This window comes from Canis lupus, chromosome 18 (assembly GCF_003254725.2).
Source record: "Canis lupus dingo isolate Sandy chromosome 18, ASM325472v2, whole genome shotgun sequence".
In the NCBI taxonomy this organism is placed as follows: Eukaryota; Metazoa; Chordata; class Mammalia; order Carnivora; family Canidae; genus Canis; species Canis lupus.
Window position 1 is genome coordinate 34775054 of NC_064260.1, and position 23159 is coordinate 34798212.

The 23159-nt window shown below is 34.5% G+C and overlaps 1 protein-coding gene across 16 annotated transcripts in view; it reads left to right on the forward strand.

The window, feature by feature from the left end:
* CCDC73 (coiled-coil domain containing 73) overlaps window positions 1-23159 on the forward strand; it is a 138114-nt gene that overhangs the window by 38681 nt on the left and 76274 nt on the right. For 6 of the 16 annotated variants that reach the window (XM_025452379.3, XM_049096811.1, XM_025452381.3 and 3 more), the window contains 4 exons: window positions 14893-14964; window positions 19421-19492; window positions 21361-21396; window positions 22349-22423. The exons of 2 other annotated variants lie outside the window; for them this stretch is intronic. In XM_025452379.3, coding sequence (XP_025308164.3) covers window positions 14893-14964; window positions 19421-19492; window positions 21361-21396; window positions 22349-22423 — 255 coding nt within the window. Of the gene's footprint in view, window positions 1-14892; window positions 14965-16856; window positions 16914-19420; window positions 19493-19821; window positions 19955-21360; window positions 21397-22348; window positions 22424-23159 lie in introns of those variants that run through there. 8 more of the 16 variants (XM_025452385.3, XM_025452386.3, XM_049096815.1 and 5 more) reach the window with 7 other exon arrangements.

The window sequence follows — 23159 nt, forward strand, 5'->3', positions numbered from 1 at the left end:
TATTTTTAAATATTTTATTTTTAAATATTTTATTTATTTATGATAGACATAGGGAGAAAGAGAGAGGCAGAGACTCAGGCAGAGGGAGAAGCAGGTTCCATGCCAGGAGCCCGATGCGGGACTCCATCCCTGGACTCCAGGATCGTGCCCTGCCTGGGCAAAAGGCAGGCGCTAAACCACTGAGCCACCCAGGGATCCCCTAGAGAAGCACATTTAAGCTTAAGAAAAATTCCACAAATTGTTGACATGTTTTCTACATTCAAATTTAAATATTTTTCACATGAAATACTTATAATTGATTATAAAATGAAATTTAGAAGCACAAAAATGTGAATCAGCTCAAGTATCAGGTAGTCTTTATTTTTATTTATTTATTTATTTATTTATTTATTTATTTATTTATTTATTTATTTATTTATTTATGATAGTCACAGAGAGAGAGAGAGAGGCAGAGACACAGGCAGAGGGAGAAGCAGGCTCCATGCAGGGAGCCCGACGTGGGATTCAATCCCGGGTCTCCAGGATCGCACCCTGGGCCAAAGGCAGGCGCCAAACCGCTGCGCCACCCAGGGATCCCTCAGGTAGTCTTTATTAATAAGACTCAAGTCAGGGCAGCCCAGGTGGCTCAGCGCTTTAGCACCGCCTTCAGCCCAGGGCGTGGTCCTGGAGATCAAGTCCCACATCCGGCTCCCTGTGTGGAGCCTGCTTCTCCCTCTGCCTGTGTCTCTGCCTGTCTTTCTCTGTGTCTCTCATGAATAAATAAATAAAATCTTAAAAAAAATAAGACATCAAAATAAAAAATAGATATATTGAATTTTGTGTCTACTAAAATTAAAGGAGCATGAAAATATGTATTGCAAACTGGCCAGTTGACCAGAAGAATTTTCTAAAGAAACCTCTTCATGGTGAACTAAAAGATAGATAAAATGTTAATTTTTAAAAGGTTTACAACTGTCTTCTTTTGGAGAATAAATGACATTGATTTAAATTTTTATTGTATGAACTGGATTGACAAATCTAGCTTTATTTTAAAAAATTATTGGAAAAAAAATTAAAAAATTATTGGGCAGCCCCGGTGGCTTAGCGGTTTAGCACTAAATTTGTGCAATTACTCATGATACTGTTCCATAGTAACTGAAAATTGAACCATGTCGTTAGGTAACTGGTGGTGTTTATCCAAACAAGGTAACTGAAATTCGTGTTTATTGAAATCGTGAGGACTGCTTGTATATTGTTAAATGAAAAACGCAAGTTGTTTTTTAAAGAATTAAAGTATCACTTGCCATCAGGGAAATACAAATCAAAATCACAATGAGATACCACCTCACACCAGTGAGAATGGGGAAAATTAACAAGGCAGGAAACCACAAATGTTGGAGAGGATGCAGAGAAAAGGGAACCCTCTTACACTGTTGGTGGGAATGTGAAATGGTACAGCCACTCTGGAAAACTGTGTGGAGGTTCCTCAAAGAGTGAAAAATAGACCTGCCCTACGACCCAGCAATTGCACTGTTGGGGATTTACCCCAAAGATACAGATGCAATGAAACGCAGGAACACCTGCACCCCGATGTTTCTAGCAGCAATGTCCACAATAGCCAAACTGTGGAAGGAGTCTTGGTGTCCATCGAAAGATGAATGGATAAAGAAGCTGTGGTCTATGTATACAATGGAATATTACTCAGCCATTAGAAATGACAAATACCCACCATTTGCTTCAACGTGGATGGAACTGGAGGGTATTATGCTGAGTGAAATGAGTCAATCGGAGAAGGACAAACATTATATGTTCTCATTCATTTAGGGAATATAAATAATAGTGAAAGGGAATAGAAGGGAAGGGAGAAGAAATGGGTAGGAAATATCAGAAAGGGAGACAGAACATAAAGACTCCTAACTCTGGGAAACGAACTAGGGGTGGTGGAAGGGGAGGAGAGTGGGGGGTGGGGGTGAATGGGTGACGGGCACTGAGGGGGGCACTTGACGGATGAGCACTGGGTGTTATTCTGTATGTTGGCAAATTGAACACCAATAAAAAATAAATTTATTATTAAAAAAAAGAATTAAAGTAAATGTATAGTCAAAAAAAGCAGTTCTGGAAGGATATATATTACATCATTAGCTATGGTTATTTCAGAAGAGTAAAGTTCTTTGTAGTATTTTTGTATCTGTTCTGTAAATTTGAGGATGTTTTATAGTCAAATATTTAACATAAAGTATTTGGTATACCAAGAAATACTATATAAATCAACACCAATATAAAAACCAGACAATAGAAACAGTATATGATTTGGATATTGGATTTTAAACAGAAAGGGGGCACACCCCGGGTGGCTCAGTGGTTTAGCGCCGTCTTCAGCCCAGGGCCTGATCCTGGAGACCCAGGATCGAGTCCCACGTCAGGCTCCCGGCATGGAGCCTGCTTCTCCCTCTGCCTGTGTCTCTGCCTCTCTCTCTCTCTGTGTATCTCATGAATAAATAAATAAAATCTTAAAAAAAATAAACGGGGCATTTTAAATAGAAAATGATATTTAATATTATAATTAATACATTGAAGAAATTAGAAAATTGAGAAAATAGGGGAAGAGATGGAAAATTTTCTCTGAGACTTCCAATTTTAAAATAATCAAGTGGAAATTCTGGAAGTAAAATATACAGTACCCCCCCCTCCCCATTAAGAACTCCCTAGATGTAACAGCTGCTTAAACACAGCAGAAGACAGAATTAGAGAACTAGCAGTAGAAAATATCCAAATGATAAAGTGCCACCTACAGATTAAAGGAACTCTGCAAAATCCAAGTGTGATGAATACAAAGGAAATCACACTGAGATGCATCAGAGAAGGACTACTGAAAAACCAAATGGAAAGTCCTAAAAGCAGCTAGAGTGGAAAAGATCCATCAAAGGCACATACAATTGATGGTGGAGTTCTCAGTAATAATTATTCAGCCCCAAAGACAATGCAGTGACACTTTAAAGTACTAAAAGAATAACTACCGGTCTAGAATTCTATTCTCTTAAAATATCCTCAAAAATAAAGGTGTGAATCTTAATTAATTTTTAAATGAATTTTTTAAGAAAGAAAGAAAGAAAGAAAGAAAGAAAGAAAGAAAGAAAGAAAGAAAGAAAGAGGGGATCCCTGGGTGGCTCAGCGGTTTGGCGCCTGCCTTTGGCCCAGGGCGCGATCCTGGAGTCCCGGGATTGAGTCCCGCATCGGGCTCCCGGCATGGAGCCTGCTTCTCCCTCTGCCTGTGTCTCTGCCTCTCTCTCCCTCTCTATGTCTATCATGAATAAATACATCTTTAAAAAAACAAAACAAAACAAAACAAAAAAAACAGAAAGAAAGAAATAAGGCAGGCCAGCCCAGTGGCTCAGCGGTTTAGCGCCTGCCTTCAGCCCAGGGCGTGATCCTGGAGACCCGAGATCAAGTCCCATGTCGGGCTCCCTGCATGGAGCCTGCTTCTCCTTCTGCCTGTGTCTCTGCCTCTCTCTCTCGCTCTCTCTCTATGCGTCTATCATGAATAAATAAATAAATAAATCTTTAAAAAAATAATAAAATCTAAAAAAAAGAAGAAAGAAGCCAGATCCAGGTACATTTATATGACATCCTGGAAGAGACAAAGCTATAGGGATGGAAAACAAATCAGTGATTGCCAGGTGTGATAGGCATTGACTATAAATGGAATGTGTAAGAGAATTTTTGGGAGTGATAGACCATTCTGTATGGTAAAGTAGTTGGAACATTACTCCACATGTTTGTCAAAGCCCATAAAACTACACCATAAACAGTGAACTATGAAGTATGTAAAAATTCAGTCAGGATTCAGAAGAATTACAAAATGGAATACAGACTGTGAAAATATATGTAACTGTTTCACTAACATAATGACATCACTTCAGTGAATGAAATGAGTAGGAAGAGAACTTGACTTAAGTAACTTTGGAAAACAGCATTTAACAAGATACTGTAAGGATAACACCAAAAAGGTGCATAAACACTTTCTAGTTGGTGAATTTGTTTCTCATGGGAATAAGGCTGAAACTATACATATGCTAGGGTTGAACAAATAAGCAAAAATTGTGGATAATGAGAGCTAGGTAGAATATTTTTCTCTGTTGAAGGAAGTTACAAATAAGCTAGACTGAGCTCTGTGGTCCTAGATTTGAGTTGGAGATACCACTATGAACTCATGATTTCATTATATATGCATATAAACAGATATAAAAATACAGATGTATGTATGTACATGAATTAGTATATTCTAGCTGCTGAAAAGGCCTAGAAATAGTGACACCACAGTATCAGCAACCATTTATAGTGCCCAGATCTTGGTTCTAAATATCTTATCTAAAAAGAAAAAAAAAAAACTTATTTAATAAAAGAAACCAGGACTTCTTGGAGAAATGGCTTATTCCAGGGTTGGACATCTTATAGTCCTGGATAGTAAGGAGGAACAACATGTAAAAGGATACAGAAGCCAGCCTGAAAGAGCTCTTCATTCTTCATGGACAAAGCTGCAACAATTTGAGCAACAAAATAAGTAACGACAGTATTGGATTATAACCCAAAGAATATTGGATCCATTATTTCCTACTGATAGAAATAAATGATTGGGGGAGACAGAACGAAGAAGAGAACTAGAAAATTACCCTTAGAACATTAGAGTAATAATTGCTGCAGGCAAGATCCACTGCTGATTGCTAACATTGGTGGAAGAAACTTATAGGTGAAACAGAATAGTTGTATAGCAGTTCCTCCTCAAATTATTTGGTAAGTTACTGTGTTTTGTTTTTTAAATTGAACTATAATTAACATACAGTGTTATATTAGTTTCAAGTATACAACATATTGATTCAACAGTCTTATACATTACCCATTGCTCACCTTAATCAATGTAGTTCATGTTTGTCACCATACTATGTTTTTACAATATTATTGACTGTCTTCCTTATGCTGTAATTTTCAGTTGCATGATGACTTATTTTATAACTGGAAGTTTAATACCTCTTAATTCCTTTTATCTATTTTTACCTATCCCTCCCCACTTTCCCTCTGGCAAACACCAGTTTGTTTTGTGTATTCAAGAGTCTGTTTCTTTGTTCAAAGAATTTTTGTTTTTAGATTCCACAAGTAAGTGAAATTGTATAGCATTTGTCTTTTTGTATCTGAATTATTTGACTTAGCATAATACCCATCCATGTTGTCCCAAATGGCAAGATCTCATTCTTTTGTATGGCTGAATAATATTCCATTGTAAATACATATTACATCTTCATGATCCATGTATTAGTGGGCATTTGGGTTGCTTCTATATCTTGGCTATTATGAATAATGATGCAATAAATATAGTGGTGCATCATCTTTTTGAATTAATGTTTTAGTTTCCTTTAGGTAAATGTCCAGTAGTGGAATTACTAGATCTTACAGCATTACTATTTTTAATTTTTTGAGGAATCTCCTTACTGTTTACGATAGTGGCTGCACCAGTTTACATTTCCACCAGTGGTGCACAAGTGTTCTTTTTCTCCATATCCTCACCAAAACTTGTTATTTCTTGTCTTTTTGATTCTAGACATTCTGACAAGTGTAAAGTGATACCTCATTGTGGTTTGGGTTTGTATTTCTCTGATGATTAATAATGTTGAGCATCTTCTCATGTATCTGTTGGTCATCTCCCTGTTGTCTTTGAAAAGATGTCTGTTTAGGTCTTCTGTTCATTTTCAATTAAATTATTTTTTTTGGTATTGAGGTATATACTTTTTTTTTTTTTAATTGAAGCATAGTTGACACACAATGTTGTGTTAGTTTCAGGTGTACAACATAGTGATTTGACAAGTTTACCTTATGTTGTGCTCATCACAAATGTATTATGCATTTGTCACTATGGAACATTGTATAAGTTCTTTATTTTAGATATTATCTCCTCGTCAGATATATCATTTGCAGATATCTTCTCTCATTCAGGAGGTTACCTTTAGTATTGTTGATTGTTTCCTTCACTATGCAAAAGCTTTTTATTTTATTATAGTCCCAGTAATTTATTCTGCTTTATTCCTTTGCCTGAGGAGACATATCTAGAAAAATGTTGCTAAAGCCAAAATTGAAGGCCAATTACTGTTTGTATTTTCTTGTTTCAAGTCTCACATTTAGATCTTTAATCCATTTTGAGTTAATTTTTGTGTATGGTATTAGAAAGTGGTCCAGTTTCATTCTTTTGTATGTAGCTGTCCAATTTTCTCAACACCATTTGTAGAAGAGACTGTCTTTTCCTTACTGTACATTCTTTCCTCCTCTGTTGTAGATTAATTGACCATAAATATCCCTAGGTTTATTTCTAGGCTCTCTGTTCTGTTGTATTGGATGGTGTATCTGTTTTTGTGCCAGTACCAAACTATTTTGATTCCTACAGCTTTGTAGTATATCTTAAAACCTGGGATTGCAATACTGCCAGCTTTGTTCTTTCTCAAGATTGCTTTGGCTATTCATAGGTTTTTGTGGTTCCATAAAAATTTTAGTATTATTTTTTCTAGTTCTATGAAAAATGCTATTGGTATTTTGATAGGGATTGCATTGAATCTGTAGGTTCCTTTGAGTACTATGAACATTTTATCAGTTTTAATTCTTCCAGTCCATGAGCACTTGGTATCTCTCCATTTATTTTTGTTATATTCAGTTTTTTTCATTAACATTTTATAGTTTTCTTAGTATAGGCCTTTTACTTCCTTGGTTAAATTTATTTTTCACTGTTTATGATTTTTGGTGCAATTGTAAATGGGGTTGTTTTCATAATTTCTCTTTCTGCTGCTTCATTATTAGTGTACAGAAGTGCAATGGATTTCTGTAGATTTATTTTGTATCCTGTAGCCTTACTGAATTCATGTATCAGTTCTAGTAGTTTTTTGGTGGAGTCTTTCAGGTTTTCTGTAAATGTATCATGTCATCTACAAATAATGAGAGTTTTACTTCTTCCTTACCAATTTGGATGCCTTTTATTCCTTTTCATATCTAATTGCTATGGCTAGGACTTCCAGTACTATGTAGAATAAAAGTTGTGACAGTGGACATTTTTGTCTTGTTCCTGATCTTGGAGGAAAAGCTCTCAGTTTTTCACCATGGAGTATGATGTTAGCTGTGGGTTTTTCATATATGGCCTTTATTATGTTGAGGTACGTTCCTTCTAAACTCACTGTTGAGAATTTTATCATGAATGGATGTTGTACATTGTTGAATGCTTTGCATCTATTGAGATGATTGTATAGTTTTTATCCTTTCTCTTGTTAATGTGTTGTATTGCATTGATTGTTTTGTGAGTATTGAACCACCCTTGCATCTCTGGAATAAATTCTACTTGATCATGGTGAATGATTTTTTAAATGTGTTGTTGGATTTGATTTGTATTATGTTGTTGAGGATTTTTTTTATCTATATTCATCAGAGATACTGGCTTCTAGTTTTCTTTTTTTGTAGTGTCTTTGTCTAGTTTTGGTATCAGGGTAATGCTGACTTTGTATCATGAATTTAGAAGTTTTCCCTCCTATTTTTTGGAATAGTGAGAGAAGAATTAAGGTTTTTTTTAATTAATTAATTTATTTTAGAGACACTAGAGAGAGCAGGAGTGGAAGGGGCAGTGGAAGAGGAAGAGAGAATCCCAAGCAGACTCTGTGTGGAGCATGGAGCACAACAGAGGGCTTGATCTCACAACCCTGAGATCATGACCTGAGCTGAAGTCAGATGCTTAACAGACTGAGCTATGCAGGTACCCCAGAGTTGTATTCTTTTTTTTTTTTTTTAAAGATTTTATTTATTTATTCATCATAGTCACAGAGAGAGAGAGAGAGAGAGAGGCAGAGACACAGGCAGAGGGAGAAGCAGGCTCCATGCAGAGAGCCCGACGCGGGATTCGATCCCGGGTGTTCAGGATCGTGCCCTGGGCCAAAGGCAGGCACCAAACCGCTGTGCCACCCAGGGATCCCCCAGAGTTGTATTCTTAATGATCAGTATTTTTTTCAGGATCATGAAATTGTAGAATTTTAGGGGTATAAGTGCTGAGATAGTTTGTAGTCCAGCCTAAAGCCCAGAGCTTTTAAGAGACTAGTACTCTGATGTCTCTAATCCTTGTCTAAAGCTCTTCCACTGGACTGACTAATGCGGTCAACATAAAATTTGGCCATAATATAAAGGGTTAGATAGTAAAGTTTTTTTAAAGAAGCAAAACACAATAGACAATAAAATAAAGTCAAAGAAACTTTCTTAATTCCACTGAACTACAGATTTAATGTACTTAACTATGCTGTAATAAACAAAGTAACTCATTTTTTTCTGTATGGACCTAAATTGGTGATGATATTTTAAAGACATTTGTTTAAAATTAATGATCTTTGAATAAACAATCTGAGTCAACAGATAAATTTATATTGAATCCATAATATATGTTTTTTAGAAGTTAGACAACATTTCTGGTGATTCCCTTATCAGATTATATAATAACTGATTAGTAGGGATGAACCAATGGCAGAGGGGTCACAAATTCAATTTCCTTCAGGATTCAGGTAAGTTGGCATGTGATATGAATAGGTTAGGAATTGTGTTGAACTGGAGAGCCTTTGTCTTCAGTTCAACTTACATTTGCCAGTCAGCTTCAAAAACTTGTTGCCATTTAGAACAGTGAGTTCTGTATTATCAGTTCTTCCAGTTACTGAAGAGAAAATAGAAATCCAGACTTTAATAAGAAATCTATTAGATTCTAAAAATAGGAAGTGGGTTGAAAGTTTTTAAGCAAACAATATTTCTCAGCCAAATCATCTATACAGTGAGGATAAAAGAGCTCTACCACAAAACTTTCACTCTTAAAATATGTATTCATTTGATAACCTTTGAAAAACCACTACTCAGTCTTACCCTAAGAGAATTTGAAAATCAGTCATCACCTAATACTATATAAATTAATTACTATATTCTTACATATATATATATTATGTATGATAAAATTATGAAGAAAAGTAGTATAGGAGTTCAGAAAAAATGCATTAATTTATTAACTATGTGAAGAGCAGGAAATTTTAGAACTTTAAATTAGCAATATATAAAAGCCAGGAAATTTGAGCATTCTAAAATAGCAATGATTTGCTAAGGAAATTGTGAAGGAAATATGTGGTAAATAACATTAAGCCTCATTTCAGTGCCCTATAAAATTAGTTATGCTATGAGTAGAATTATACCCCTTTATAATTATAATGATTTGTAGAATATATGTCTCTATACCACACGGAAAACTGATAAAATGGGTGTTATCTGCAATGCTGAAAGGTAACATTATAACATATCTTTACTATTAGGATTTTAATTTAACTTCATGCTTTTATATTAAACATTACTATTTTTCTATTGGAACTTTTCATTTCTATCTTTCATTAGTTCTTCAAGCAGCTTTCATAAGTTATTAATACAAATCCTTACTGTCAATGAGAAAAATATATTAAATTTGGTAAGAAAATCCCATCTGTAACTTCAATAAAGTATCCAAGAATATAGAACCTTAGAAGTGTTCATTTTTTATTATCTGCCTTAGGACTACAAGGATTTAAGTGTTTTTATAAAAACAATAAAAGAAGAGTAATTTGATGGTTTATTTACTCTTTATAACCTTTAGAAAGTGTCATGCTTTTTTTAAAGTGCTTGCTTCAGGCTGTAGTTTTACAAGATGTGCTGTGTATTGGTCAGGCTTCTTCAATTCTTGACCCTGAACAGATTTAGGGACATAGTACATATAGCAGGCACATGTCCAAGCAGCCAAAACTGTAACTGGGTACTTTTATTCTCCTTTTCAAACTCAAATCCACCTCCTACGAAATTGCCCAATTCAATTTCTCGTGTTGTCTAATAAAATACTAATCATTCTTTCAGATAGTTTCTTAGTTTGATTAGCTACAAAGTATTCAAGATAAATATCAGTAATATACATGAAATAGCCTAAAAGTTTGTATTTTTAAAAACCTCTTTTCTAATTAGTATTTAAACTGTTTTCACATTTTTCAACTTAGTCTATTACAAAGGTTTCTGAAATAGAAAAATATTCTAAGAAAATTTGTAGCAATTCTTAATTTGTTTTTCTATTCAAGAAATATTTCTACTTGTTATTTTGAAATGTACCAAATATTCAGAATGTACTTGTATACTTAAAATAGGTAATATAATTTTGAATGTCTTTCTATCTTTTGTGGGATATGAAGATTAAATTCTGAGTTTTTTTTTTTAATTCTGAGGGTTTTTTTTTTTTAATTTTTATTTATTTATGATAGTCACACAGAGAGAGAGAGAGGCAGAGACATAGGCAGAGGGAGAAGCAGGCTCCATGCACCGGGAGCCTGACGTGGGATTCGATCCCGGGTCTCCAGGATTGCGCCCTGGGCCAAAGGCAGGCGCCAAACCGCTGCGCCACCCAGGGATCCCCAATTCTGAGGGTTTTGAAGGAAAGGAGTGTATCATAGCAATCCATACTGTCCTACAGCACCCACAATCTCCTAAAGATAATGAAATAATGTGTTTAAGAGACTCTAGAGACAGATCATCTAGGTTCAAATATTAGCTCTGCTGTTTAGTTGCTATGTGAGTTTAGGCAAGTTACTTATTCTCTTGCTAACTTAGTTTTCCTCATCTGTAGAATAGTGATAATAAAAGTACTTACCTCAAAAAATTACACCTAGGATTAAGTTAATCAATACAGGAAAAGTACTTAGAAGAGTTTCTAAATCACAGTAAGATCTCAGAACCCATTTAAAAGAGAAGTGTATAACCGGGCCCACGTGAAGAAAGCAGTGTCTTGCACATTTTCAATCCAACTGCTTTGGGAAGATATGTGTGTAATATGTACCCCTTTTCCAAGCAAATGTGTATATTTTTATTTTCCTTTTTAGTATGTTTTGACCATAGTTACGTATTTTGGAAGAGCTTATATTTTCTCCTCACTTTGTTAATTGCATAGCATACCCTGTTGGTATACATTCTCTTCCTTATTCCATATTAGAAGAACCCTGACTGTGCCTAGGATCCACTTCTCACCAATGTGATTCAGGTAGATCCTTACTGATCTTAACTACACATAAAGGTCCAGTGTATTCCCCTTGCCAATGACTGACTTAGGAGTGGGTATGTGGCCTGGTTATGGCCAATGAGAGATTACATGTGTTGGGAAGCTTCTGGAAAAAGTTTTGTTATTCTTTTATTAAGAGATTATACTTTTTTTTTTACCACAGTGTATTGCCCTTCCTGACCATAATGCCTGCAATTTAGGCAGCCAAGTGATGAGAAGCCTAAAGAAAATAACTTAGATAATGGGAAAATGAAAAGATGGGCAAAACCATAGTCCTTGATGATACTGTTGAGCCACTGAAAATCAATGTTAGAAGTCATTATCATGTGAGATAAATCCCATAAACCATTGTGAGTTGGGGTTAGTTGTTGCTGCTTGCTGCTGAAAGCATTTTAAATGAGACAACTTTCATGAAAACCTATCTTTGACTACGTATTTGTGTATAAGTCAAAGAACATGTAAGAGAGGCATAAAGAAAATATTTCAGAACAAAAACATGTATTTTATCTGTTAACATTCACTTTTTGATCTCTTCAAAACATTTCATTGTGAAAATTGTCAAACATACAGCAAAACTGAAAGAATTTGACAGTGAACACTCATGCACCATTAACATATTCCTGTACTTGCTTTATCACATATCCATAGATTTATCCCTCTTTCAGCTTCATTTTTGGTCATTTCAGAGTAAATTTCAGGCATTGGTGTACTTCCTTCTGAGTACTTAAGACTGCAAATCATTAAGTAGAGTTCAACATTTGTTTACAGCTTTTTATTTCTTAAATTAATATACAGTAAAAGGTACAAATCTTAGCTGTACATTTGATGAGAATCATAGATCCATAAGATATAAAGCCTTATCAAGATATAAAATGTTTCTGTCTATCCAGGCCAGTTCTACTCCTACTCCCTCCCCAAGAGGCAACCACTCTTTGATTTTTTTCCCATTGTCAATTAGTTTTTTTCTAACATTTCATATAAATGGAATCATGCAGTATGTACTCTTTTAGGTAAGGCTTCTATCACTCAGCATACAGATCCATGTCTATCACTCAGCATACAGATCCATGTCTATTAAGTGTATACCTGTGTATTTCATTTTCTCTGGAGTGATTATAAATTATGTTGTGTTTTAAATTTTGTTTTCTGCATTTTTATTGTTAGTATATAGAAACATGATTATTTTGAGTGTTGATCTTGTATCCTGAAACTTTGCTGAACTCAATTATTAGGTTTGGGAAATTTTTTATAGATTCCTTGGGGTTTTCTATGTAAACAATCATGTCATGTACAAATAGAGACAATTTTCTTCTGATTTGTTTCCTTCCTTCTTTTTTTTCCCCCCTTGTCTTTCTCTTTACTTTTCCTCTTTCCTTTTCTGTCTGTTCATCCATCCATCTATCCATCCAGGCTTTTATCTCCAAATATGGTGTTTAAGTATAGTGTTTTTATGAATGTTCTTTATCAAATTGAGATATTTCTCTTTATTCCAAAATGGCTGAGAGTTTTTATCATGAAAGAGTGTTGGGTTTTGTCAGTTGCTTTTTCTGTATCAATTAATATGGTCATGTGATTTTTCTTCTTTAGCATATCGATATGTTGAGATACATCAACTTATTGACATTGAATCAGCCTTGTATATCTGGAATAAATTCTAGTTGGTCAAGATGTAGAACGTTTCATATGTTATTGGATTCTATTAGCTACTATGTTGTTGAGGATTTTTACATCAAAACTTGTGAGGGGTATTGGTCTTAGTTTCCTTTTTTTGTACTGTCTTTGTCTAATTTTGGTGTCACAGTAAACAGGTCTTATAAAATGAGTTGGGATGTGTTCCTCCTTCTTTTACTTATCTGGAAGAGAGTGTAAAAGTTATGTTAATTCTCTATATGTTTGGTAGAATTCCCTAGAGATGAAACCATTTGGGCCTGGACATTTATTTTTGGGGAGCTTTTTAAACCAGTGGCCATAGGGCTATTTAGATTGTGTATATTACCTCCAGTGAGCTTTGGTAGTTTGTAGTTTTGAAGAATTGGTCCATTTCTGTAAGTGGTCAAATTTATGAGCATAAACTTGTTTGTAGCATTCTCTTATTGACTTTTTAATGGCTGTGGTATCTTTGTACATGATTTCTTTTAGTTCTTAGAGCATATTTAATTGTTTATGTAAAGTTTTTGTCTAGTAAGCCCATTGTCTGCACTTGGTCAGAGACAGTTCTTTTTAATTTTTTTGCTTGTGGAAGGATCACACTTTGTTTCTTTGTATGCTTTGTGTTTTTTGTTGGGAACTGGACATGGACATTTTGAATATGTGGCAACTCTGGAAATCAGATATTTTTCCTTTTTAGGGTTGCTGCTTGTTGTCATTGTTTAGTGACTTTTCCTAAATTTGTGAAGTCTGCTGTTTCTGTCATGTGTGGCCACTGAAGTCATTGTGTTCTTAACTTAATGATTAGCTTAGTACTTTGTCAGAAATTTCCTTAAATACCCGGAGCCAAAAGAAACTAAAACAACTCCCAGCTTTGCAGATGGGCTCTTTTTATGCATGTTGGGGCATACCTTTAACACTACAGGGTCTTTTCAAGTCTACCTGTTAAATTTTTCAACAGAAGGTTCAGATTTCCCTAGTGATACCTTGTATTTATGGTATAGGCTGATTCAGGAGTGTTACATGATTTTAAACAAAATCAGAGGATTTTTCTAAATAACTGCTTCCTGTGTGGCTTTGGACCTTGTTCCTTGACTGTGAGTCTTCCGTTTGTGCTATCTCTGAGAGTCTTTGCAGCCCTCCCAGCTGATCTCCCTATTCTTTTTATTCAATACTAATTTGTCAGGTGGTGGCTGCAGGTGGAGGGAATAAGGGCATTCTCTGACATTGTTAAATTTCAGTACTTACATGAAATTGTCTCAGGGTGAGGTCTTCACAAGAGTTCTAATCCCTCTTTTGTTTTTAATGCTAGGCCTACTGTATTCCTGCTGTTTTTCTGCTTCTTCCCCAGTGGTAGAGCTGTTATTTCCTAGCTTGCTTCCAGTGCAGTGGCTTTCCACAGGAGCTCTCATGCTGTAGTTTTTATTGCTCCTTCCCCTATTGATGAGGCCCTTATTCAATAACTTAGGGGAGTTAAGGAAGACCAGTCTGTCTTGGTAGAGTTTTCAGTGGTGACTCGTGGTCCCCTTTCCCAGCTGTAGAGGGTTTCCACTAGTGTTCTTAAATACGGTTTTTTGTTGCCCTTTCCCTTACAGAGTAAGATTCTTGAGCTGTAAGGGAAATAGAAAAGATGGGTTGTGACTGCTCTTCTTTTCCCCAGCCAGTCCCGCAGGGGAAAGCTCAGATTGCTGAATTCTTCTTATCCTTCCTTGTAAGCACCCGATGGACATCTGGAAGAAAAACCTGGTAAAAAGTATAAAGCCTCCTTATTTCTGCTGCCCCTGGGAATTCATATTCTTATACTAGTCCACGTTCTGCGTTTAGCAATTGTTTAAGAACTTCCAGCTGAGTTTTTTCATCAGCACTCAGTGGTTTATGTACCAGGTAAGCAAATCCTGTGGTTCTCTTCTCCTTGCAGGAGAGAGTTATCCAGAGTTTGGATTACTTGAATGATCTGATTTCAGTTCTCCGATGGGTTTGTCTATTTAATTTGCATTTTGTTCAGATTTTTTCTTGTTGTAAGCATGAGGGAATGCTTTTTTAATCTCTCTAGAAAGAGCCAAAATGGAAAGTTTCAAAATCTGCTCGCTTCGGCAGCACATATAGTGGAAAGTTTTAAAATCCTGATTTTCCTAGCATTTTTCTTTTTGATTTAGGAAGCAGAAACTCAATATGAAGAGCAGATTGGTAAAATTATTATGGAGATCCAAGAACTTAAATGGCAAAAGGTGAGTTGTTTAAAAAGATTTATTTACGAGAGAGAGAGAGAGAGAGAGAGAGAGAGAGCGCGCGCGCGCAAGAGAGCGAGCGCATGGGAAAGCACACTGAGTGGTGGGGGAGGGGTAGAGGGAAGAGAAACTCAAGCGGACCTTGCTGAGCATGGAGCTGATGTGTGGCTTGTCTCACCACTCTGATATTATGACCTGAGCCAAAATCAAAGTCGGATGCTTAATGTACTGAGCCACTCAGGCACTTCAAAAGATGTGTATTTTAATTTTTATTTCAGGTTAGACTTTTTAGCATCTATTTAAAGAAGTATTCTAACTTAATTGAAATTTGAATTTTTAATTCAATTTAATTTAAATTTCCTAAACATATTTGGGGATTGTATATTATTTTAAACAAAGTATTAAGAGAATTCTGACTAAAACTGTTTTTAATAACATTTGAACCTCCAGAACCTTGAGAATGAAAAATTTTTTTCAGGCTTTTTGATAATAGTGCTGCAGACTACTATGATCTATTTAATACTTTAGAAACACAATATGTGTTATAATGGAGTCAGAATATCTTTTAAGAAGTAAAACCTCTTTATTTTCCCAGGCTGTTATTATATACCATAACCAAATATTTAAAAAAAACTCAGTAGCAGAGGGACATCTGGTTGGCTTTGTCAGTAAACCTGTGACTCTTGATCCTGGTGTCATGAGTTCAAGCCCCATGTTGGGTGTGGAGCCCACTTAAAAAAAAAAACAAAAACAAAGACATAACCACCAGTATCATCAGATCTGAGTCTCTCTAGCCTTATTTATATGGAAGCATTTTTTGATAGTGCTTCACATGCCTTTCCACCAAAGTATCTTAATAGCTAAAAATTGAGATCTTAATTATTACCCCCCCCTTCACTATTTGGCAGTATTTAAACGGGAACTTGGAGGTAACATGTCAGAATTCACGTGACAGTGAATAGCTCAAACTAGAAATGATGGGAATTTTGAGACCAGACAGGCCCATAAGGTTGTGTAGAATATGGGAGTTAAACTAGAGCAGGATTTTATGAGGCAGAGATCTCAAATCTCTCTGCACAAGGAAAAACCAGATAAACGCCAAGTACAAGCAGAGACTCCAAGCAAATTAAAAATGTAAAGCTATATCTGTTTTTGGATAGAGAGAGTCAACAGTATAAAGTTATCCAAATCCTTAAGTTAACCAGTATGTTTAATATAATCCAGTCCCAAGATGGTGTTTGCTGTTCCTAGACTGATTATAAGGCTCATGTGGAAATAAACATATCAGAGTGTCTGGGAAATTTTTGAAAAAGAACAGGATGAAATAGCTATACTAGATTCTTAAATATATTATTATAAACCATAGTAATTAAGGTAGCTTAGTATAGCATACGTGGATAGGTATTCCTTGAAACATAATAGAGTCTAGAAATAGATCCAAATCATAAGCTAAATTAATGAATGATAAAGGTTGGATTTTATTCTGATAAAATTATAAAATTCTTTAACTTATTTGGAATTTTCATGTCCTTTTTGTGCTAAAGCAGTAAGTAGTTAAATGGAGTCAGTCTTAGAGCTCTCCTCATCTTTAGAACAACAAAAATTTGCCCATGTATTGAATAAAAGTAGAGTTACAGAGAAATTTAAGTTCCTTAAGGTTCCTCATTAAACCCCTGAGGCATAGCTGTCTAGGTAAATTGACTTTCCCAGGACTAAACAAACAGGTTACACCATCTTGATTTGAAGGGACACTATAGAAAGCAGAACGTGTATATATATATATATATATATAGTATATGTAGAGTCAGAAAGCATTAAAGATAAAATAGTATTTGGGCTCAGTACCACAAAGAATTAGGGCCATGCTTATTTTATTTATTTCTCTTGAACAGATCTTTATCTTCACCCATTGGGTTTCTTGACTGGGAAACAACAGTATTCAAAGACTGGTATAAAATGTGTTTCATCCTTTCTCTATTATAGGCTTTTAGACTACTGGCTTTAGTTTTTAACTTCTGGTTTTAAAGATTTTATGTAAAGTTAGATAGAAGTTTGCTGCTAATATCAGTAAGACATTTTGTCCACGAAGAATGTACTTCATAGAGATCTTTATTTGGTTTGATTATACACAAAGGTAACAGTAAGTCAATATCTAAATTAGCTGTGATATGATTATAATAGAAAAATCCTCAGGGATGTAAAAGAAAAAAAAATCAGGGAAGAATTTAATTTTGCAGTTCTGTTTACATAGTAGATTCCTTTATCTTATGTTAATGGGTATCGTGTCATAAAGGAGAAAATAATATCTAACTTGAGGATCCAAGGATAACAACTGGAGGCTGAAACAGTGGAGGAATATCTCTGGGTTATTAGAGATATTCATTATCTGAGTAGCTCATTGACTCTGAGCAAGAGGTTATGTGATGATGGCAGGATATATGGTGTAAAAATATTTACAAAGTTCCTTTTAATATTTAGAGAAGTTTCTCTTTGCAAGTGTGAGGATAAAATGGGAAGTTGGGTGCATGATTTGCCCTCAGAACATTATCATTGATTTGCCCACTTGGTTTTTTTTTCCCTTCACTTTTTTAGCTAGTTCAGGAAAGGTTTTTCCCCAGTGCCTTTTCTGTTTATGATAAATATCTACAGGTATTTACCAAGAGGCTCACTCCTTCAGTGCTTGATGACTGGGGTGGGCGCATTAAGTTGTTTTATCTGTAAGGCCTCCAGTTTATTCTGCTTTTGTTCTAAAGCTTTTTGAACATCTGCCTTTGGAGATCTAGCAATGGGGCTATTTCCTATTCCAGTTTTTGTTGCATATTACATCTATTTCCAGACTTAAGGCGTTTCACAAAAAGTGAGGAGAAAGCTAGAGGTCCCATGTACATCAGAATGTACTCCTCAAAGAATCTATCCTGGAGGACTTCAATAAATTCTTTCCTTGCTTGCAAGCGTGGATTAGAGTCTAATTTATTTTCACAGAAAACTGGACAAAGACCTCTGAAAGGTTTTGTCCAACATTTCTAGCTTTTCTAAACTTGTCTGGTTTCCTGGGCATTTTTTGATTTCCTAAGCATTTTTGGGATTTTCTCACTTTACTTTTTCCATTCAATTTTTTTTTCATTTGGGAATGTGAACCATTGGTACAGATCTAGGAACTGGCAGTATTATTTTTTTTTAGTTAGCTGTAGGAAATAAAATATTTTTTAAGTTTAATTTCTTTTTTAGTAATCTCTGTGCTTAGCACAGGGCTCAAACTCAGATCCTTAAGACCAAGAATCACGTGCTCTTCTGACTGAGCCAGCCAGGTGCCCCAAGAATTTTTTTAAAGTAATTGCTAACTTCAGAAAAAATAAAAAGCTGTGTTAGGTAGAATGTAATTATGGTATATTATATGGCTGAACACTGAATAAAAATTGTATAGTCATAATAGTATAAATGCTGAAGATTGATTTAAGTCACAATTTTTATGTAACTCAGATTGTTAGATGATGGTTGTACAAGAAAGCCAACTCCCAACTATCATAATAGGAAGTCAGATAAAATTTTTAAGTTGGTAAATCAGCACATATTTAGAAACATGGAGTCAAATAACAGAAACATTCAAAGTGGTTCCCACTTTTAGATCTAATTTTTTTAATTGTGAGAATTATTCAGTAAACATAGAAAAAAAAGTTTGAAGTCCTCTTGAATCTGAAGAACAGAACACAACTTTTATCAAAAAAGGAAGGAGAGAAGAAAAAAAAGTCACATATGTGGATTTTTAAAAAATGCCCCGTGGTCATTTTGATATTAAAAAATTACTTCAGTGAATCTAAAGAATTGTGCCTCAGGTGAACATTTGTGTTTAGATAATAAAATGGGTTTCTTTGGGAATACTAAAAGACTATAGGCTTCTTGTGTACTATTAATTTTAATAACTTTTGATGATATATTTTCTTGAAAGCTTTGGGATCAACCATGTTTAGAGGTGTGTGTGTGTGTGTGTGTGTGTGTGTGTGTTTTAAAGGTTTATTTATTTGAGAGAGAGAGAGAGCAGGGTGGGGAGAGAGGTAAGGAGAGAGAGGGAGACGGAATCTCAAGCAGACTCACCACTGAGCATGGAGCCCCATGTGGGGCTCGATCCCATGACCCTGAGATCACGACCTGAGCCGAAATTAAGACTTGGATGCTTACTCAACTGAGCTACCCAGGCACTCTGAGCCATGTTTAGAGTTTAAAAACTTTAGGAAATGTGTTTTAATGTGAAGATGCAACTGAAAGCATGATTATTATATGCTGATTCTTTGACAGGTAAAAAAAAAAAATCGTAGGATTACTTTAAAGTTGCATTTAAGAGCATACAGTAATATATGCAATAAATGTTTAACTTTTATTTAAATTGTGAACCTAAGTAAAAGTTAAAATTGGAAGTTGCTCAAATTTATGTTTTGACTTTTCATAATTTTTAAAATAGGAAACTCTTCAGAATCAAAAGGAAACATTAGCAAAGCAACATAAAGAAGCTTTGGCAGCTTTTAAAAAGCAGGTAATTTTATAAGCATAGGTGAACACTACAGTTTCAAATATCTCACCCCCTGCCCCCATATGAATATTATGGCATATCACTTTGAAAATCAAAAGAGTATTAATGGAAGCAGGAGATAGAGTTCTTTGAATCACAAGTGATATGTAGTAGGAGGAGTTAAGGAGGGAAATTAGGAAAACTAGGTTTTTTTTGAGATGTATTTTCATCTCTCCTAAATAAATTAGGTCAGTGATGTGTCTGTGCTCTTGTTCCTTCTCTCCCTTCTCCCCTCTCTCTTTGATGAGAGGATTTTAGGCTCTTACCTTTTCTGCTTTCCTCCTTTACCCAAGCCAGAACTAGAACACTGATAAAAAGCTGAGATACAAGGAGGGAGATGTGAAGAATGAGGAGATGAGATCATCATGCACTGAAGCCTCCATAAATATTAACTATCAGCAACTAAGAGCAGAGAAAAACATATATGTATGTTATTTAAAAAATGAATAGAACTTCCTAAAGTTATTTTGAGTTGTATAGCTCTTCTTTCTAACTTCAGATTTCTCTTCAGCCCCTCGTTAGAAAATCTAAGTGTAAGAAATGTGCTCGTGATAAATACTGTCAACTTTTTTCTTTCTTTTTTTTGAAGATTTTATTTATTTAATCGTGAGAGACACAGAGGCAGAGGCACAGGCAGAGGGAGAAGCAGGCTCGGTACACGGAGCCTGACGTGGGACTTGATCACACCCTGGGCCGGAGGTGGCCTAAACCTCTGAGCCACTCGGGCTGCCCAACTGTTTTCTTATAGCCATTCCAGCATCACCATTTTTTCTTTCTTTTTCCTTCCCTCTTTTTTGTCTTCCCATGAGTGTGTGTGTTTAGAAAGTGAAATGCATAAAAAGAAATATACCTACATAAGATAAATTACTAGTTGGTTGAGGTTATTGTAATGCACACTGTAGTATAGGGTTGTTGAAGCAAATGATGAACTTTTCTTCTTTTTAGTCTGAGATTGGCCTCACCAAAGTTATGGGAATTTTAATTGAAAACTTAAGAAGCAGAAGTCAAATATACCATATAGTATTTTCTAGGAGAGGGGAAGTTTACGTCTCTCTTATCACAAGGGACTTTAGGCAAAATAACAATGTCTGGGTATCTGAAGGGTAGTGGAGAAAGTGCTCTTGGGCTCTTTTTTTCTCCTTGTTTTTGTTTATTTCCTTTCCTCCCCTTGCCTGCCCACCCTTCTCCTCTTCTTGATTCTTGAATGTAAGTGAGGGATGTGGAAAATGAGATGGAGAAGTTCCAAAGAAAAATTTTATTTCTTGTCAGTTTTGCCTAGTATCCTGTGTTGCTTGAAATACTTATTTTTCTTTGGCATGTTGACCCTAGTTACTCTGTTTTAAAATATCACTATTTATTTATTAGACAGCTACATGCATCTTTTAAAAAATTTCAGAAAATACTGCCAATGCTAATACAAATGATACAGATTTCATAAAATAAATTTATTTATTTTGTGTCTTCAAAGTAAAATTTTAAAAAAATTTAAAAAGTGTGCCTTCAGAAAATGTTACATGTTATTATTTAAGAGTAGATGGCAAACTATTGAAACGTTTAAGAAAACAAACTTGTGGAAGGAAAAATTAAAATTTCAAGGATGATGGCATCCCTAATCATGTGATTAAATTGTTCATTTTTTTGGTGACTGGCTTTTTGCCTCCTTTTATGTCTTTTATTATTTTTTATTTTCTCAGTGTAAAGGCAGCACGTTCATATTGTATTAAGTTCAAACAGTATAGATATGTAAAATCTTTTTATAGTCTCATTGACCAGTGTAAATCACTGTTAACAATTTCCTTACCAGTATTTTAATTTTTAAAATTGTTTATCAGTTGCAAATGAAGATGTGTGCCTTGGAAGAAGAAAAGGTATTTATTAATTTTTTAATAATTTAAAGCATAGTTAAGTACATTTTTTTTTTTTTAGTTAAGTACATTTAATGATCAGCTGTTCACCACAATGAAAAGGAGTATTAGCAATAGGTAAATGGAGACTGTTAATTGCTTAAAACCTTAGATATTGTAAAGACCCAAGGAAATCATGTTACCTCTGTCATTTTATGGTTGATAATAGTGAAGCATAGCAAGATTAAATGACTTGCTAAAGCCCTTATTCTGAAGTGGCAAAGTTGGGACTAGAACTTAGATCTCTTCAGCCTCCAAATTAATGCTCTTTCTATTTTACTGCAATGTTTCTAGTAAGTGTATTTTTAATGCTTTTTAAATGTAATTACATGTTTAAAAAAACATTAAAATGATTTGCATCTGGATGCAGACCAATGGGAAAAGAAGATACAACTCTGAACTAGAAATTCACCTGGAATTAACTATTTTCTCTCATTATTTAATAGTTAATACATGTTTTATTATATCAGTAATCATACTGTTTATAAAGGCCTTTAAAAAAATTCTTCCATATCTTTATAAGACAAATATACTTGTAACTAATTAGAATATATTTATTCTAGCTCTATGAATTAAATAATTATATAGTGTCCATAAATTCTGTGGAATGCTCTTCTAATAAAATTATTATCATGCACCGAGGCCTCCATAAATATTTGTTATAAATATTTGTTTAATACTGATAAAGTGATTTGCTATAATCTTTTATTCCATGATATTGGTAATCTTATCTTATTGTAAGTTCATGGTATTTTGAAGTCATTAGGGATGTCAACTGTGGTGCAGATCCAAGTTTGAAGCTGTGAAGTGTTAGTTTTAAAGCAGAGGTTTTGGTTCTTGAACTTTTCTATTTTCCCCATTTACACTGGAAAGTACTGAAATATAGGTTTTTTTTGTTTTTTTTTTTTACCTAAAGGGAAAATATCAACTTGCTACAGAAATAAAAGAAAAAGAAATAGAAGGATTGAAGGAAACATTAAAAGCATTACAGGTAAAACGACTTAGTACTGCTTTAAAAATAATTTGATATTTTAACATTGTATTAGTAAAATGTCCAATAAATATGTGGGTTAGCAAAACAAAGCTGAGAAAAATTCATATAGTATACAATTTAGGAGTTCTTCCCTGAAAGCCTTGAGTTTCAAATTAGTAGGATTTTTCCTCATCTTTTATTTTAAAAAGAAATATTAAAATTAGCCTTGAGTTTCAAATTAGTAGGATTTTTCCTCATCTTTTATTTTAAAAAGAAATATTAAAATTAGCTTCATTATTTCTTACTGTAGTATAATTAAATATGTTATTTTTAACACTTTATAGATGAAAAAACCAAGTCAGGCGTATATATTATAACTGATTAACTGTGGTCCTTAAAAAAGTTAAAATAGCATTAAGCAAGTCATGATTATTTGCTAAGAACTGCAAATACAGAAATGATAAAATCATCACATTTGCCTTTAAGTTGTTCACAGTCTCATATAGAATACAGAGGTATACAACAAGTATTGTTTAATAAGTATATTTTTTGAAGGTCTATAATATGCCAAGCACTGTTCTAAGCTCTGGAGATACAGCAATGAATAAAAAGGACGAAAGTCTTTACTTTTATGGAGCTTCCATTCAAAGGTAGAGGGGGAGAAGACAAGCAATAAAATGAGATACAAAGTAAAATAAAGATTGTTAGGGGAGAAAATACATCATTTTGAACTATCTATAGATAACATTGATTA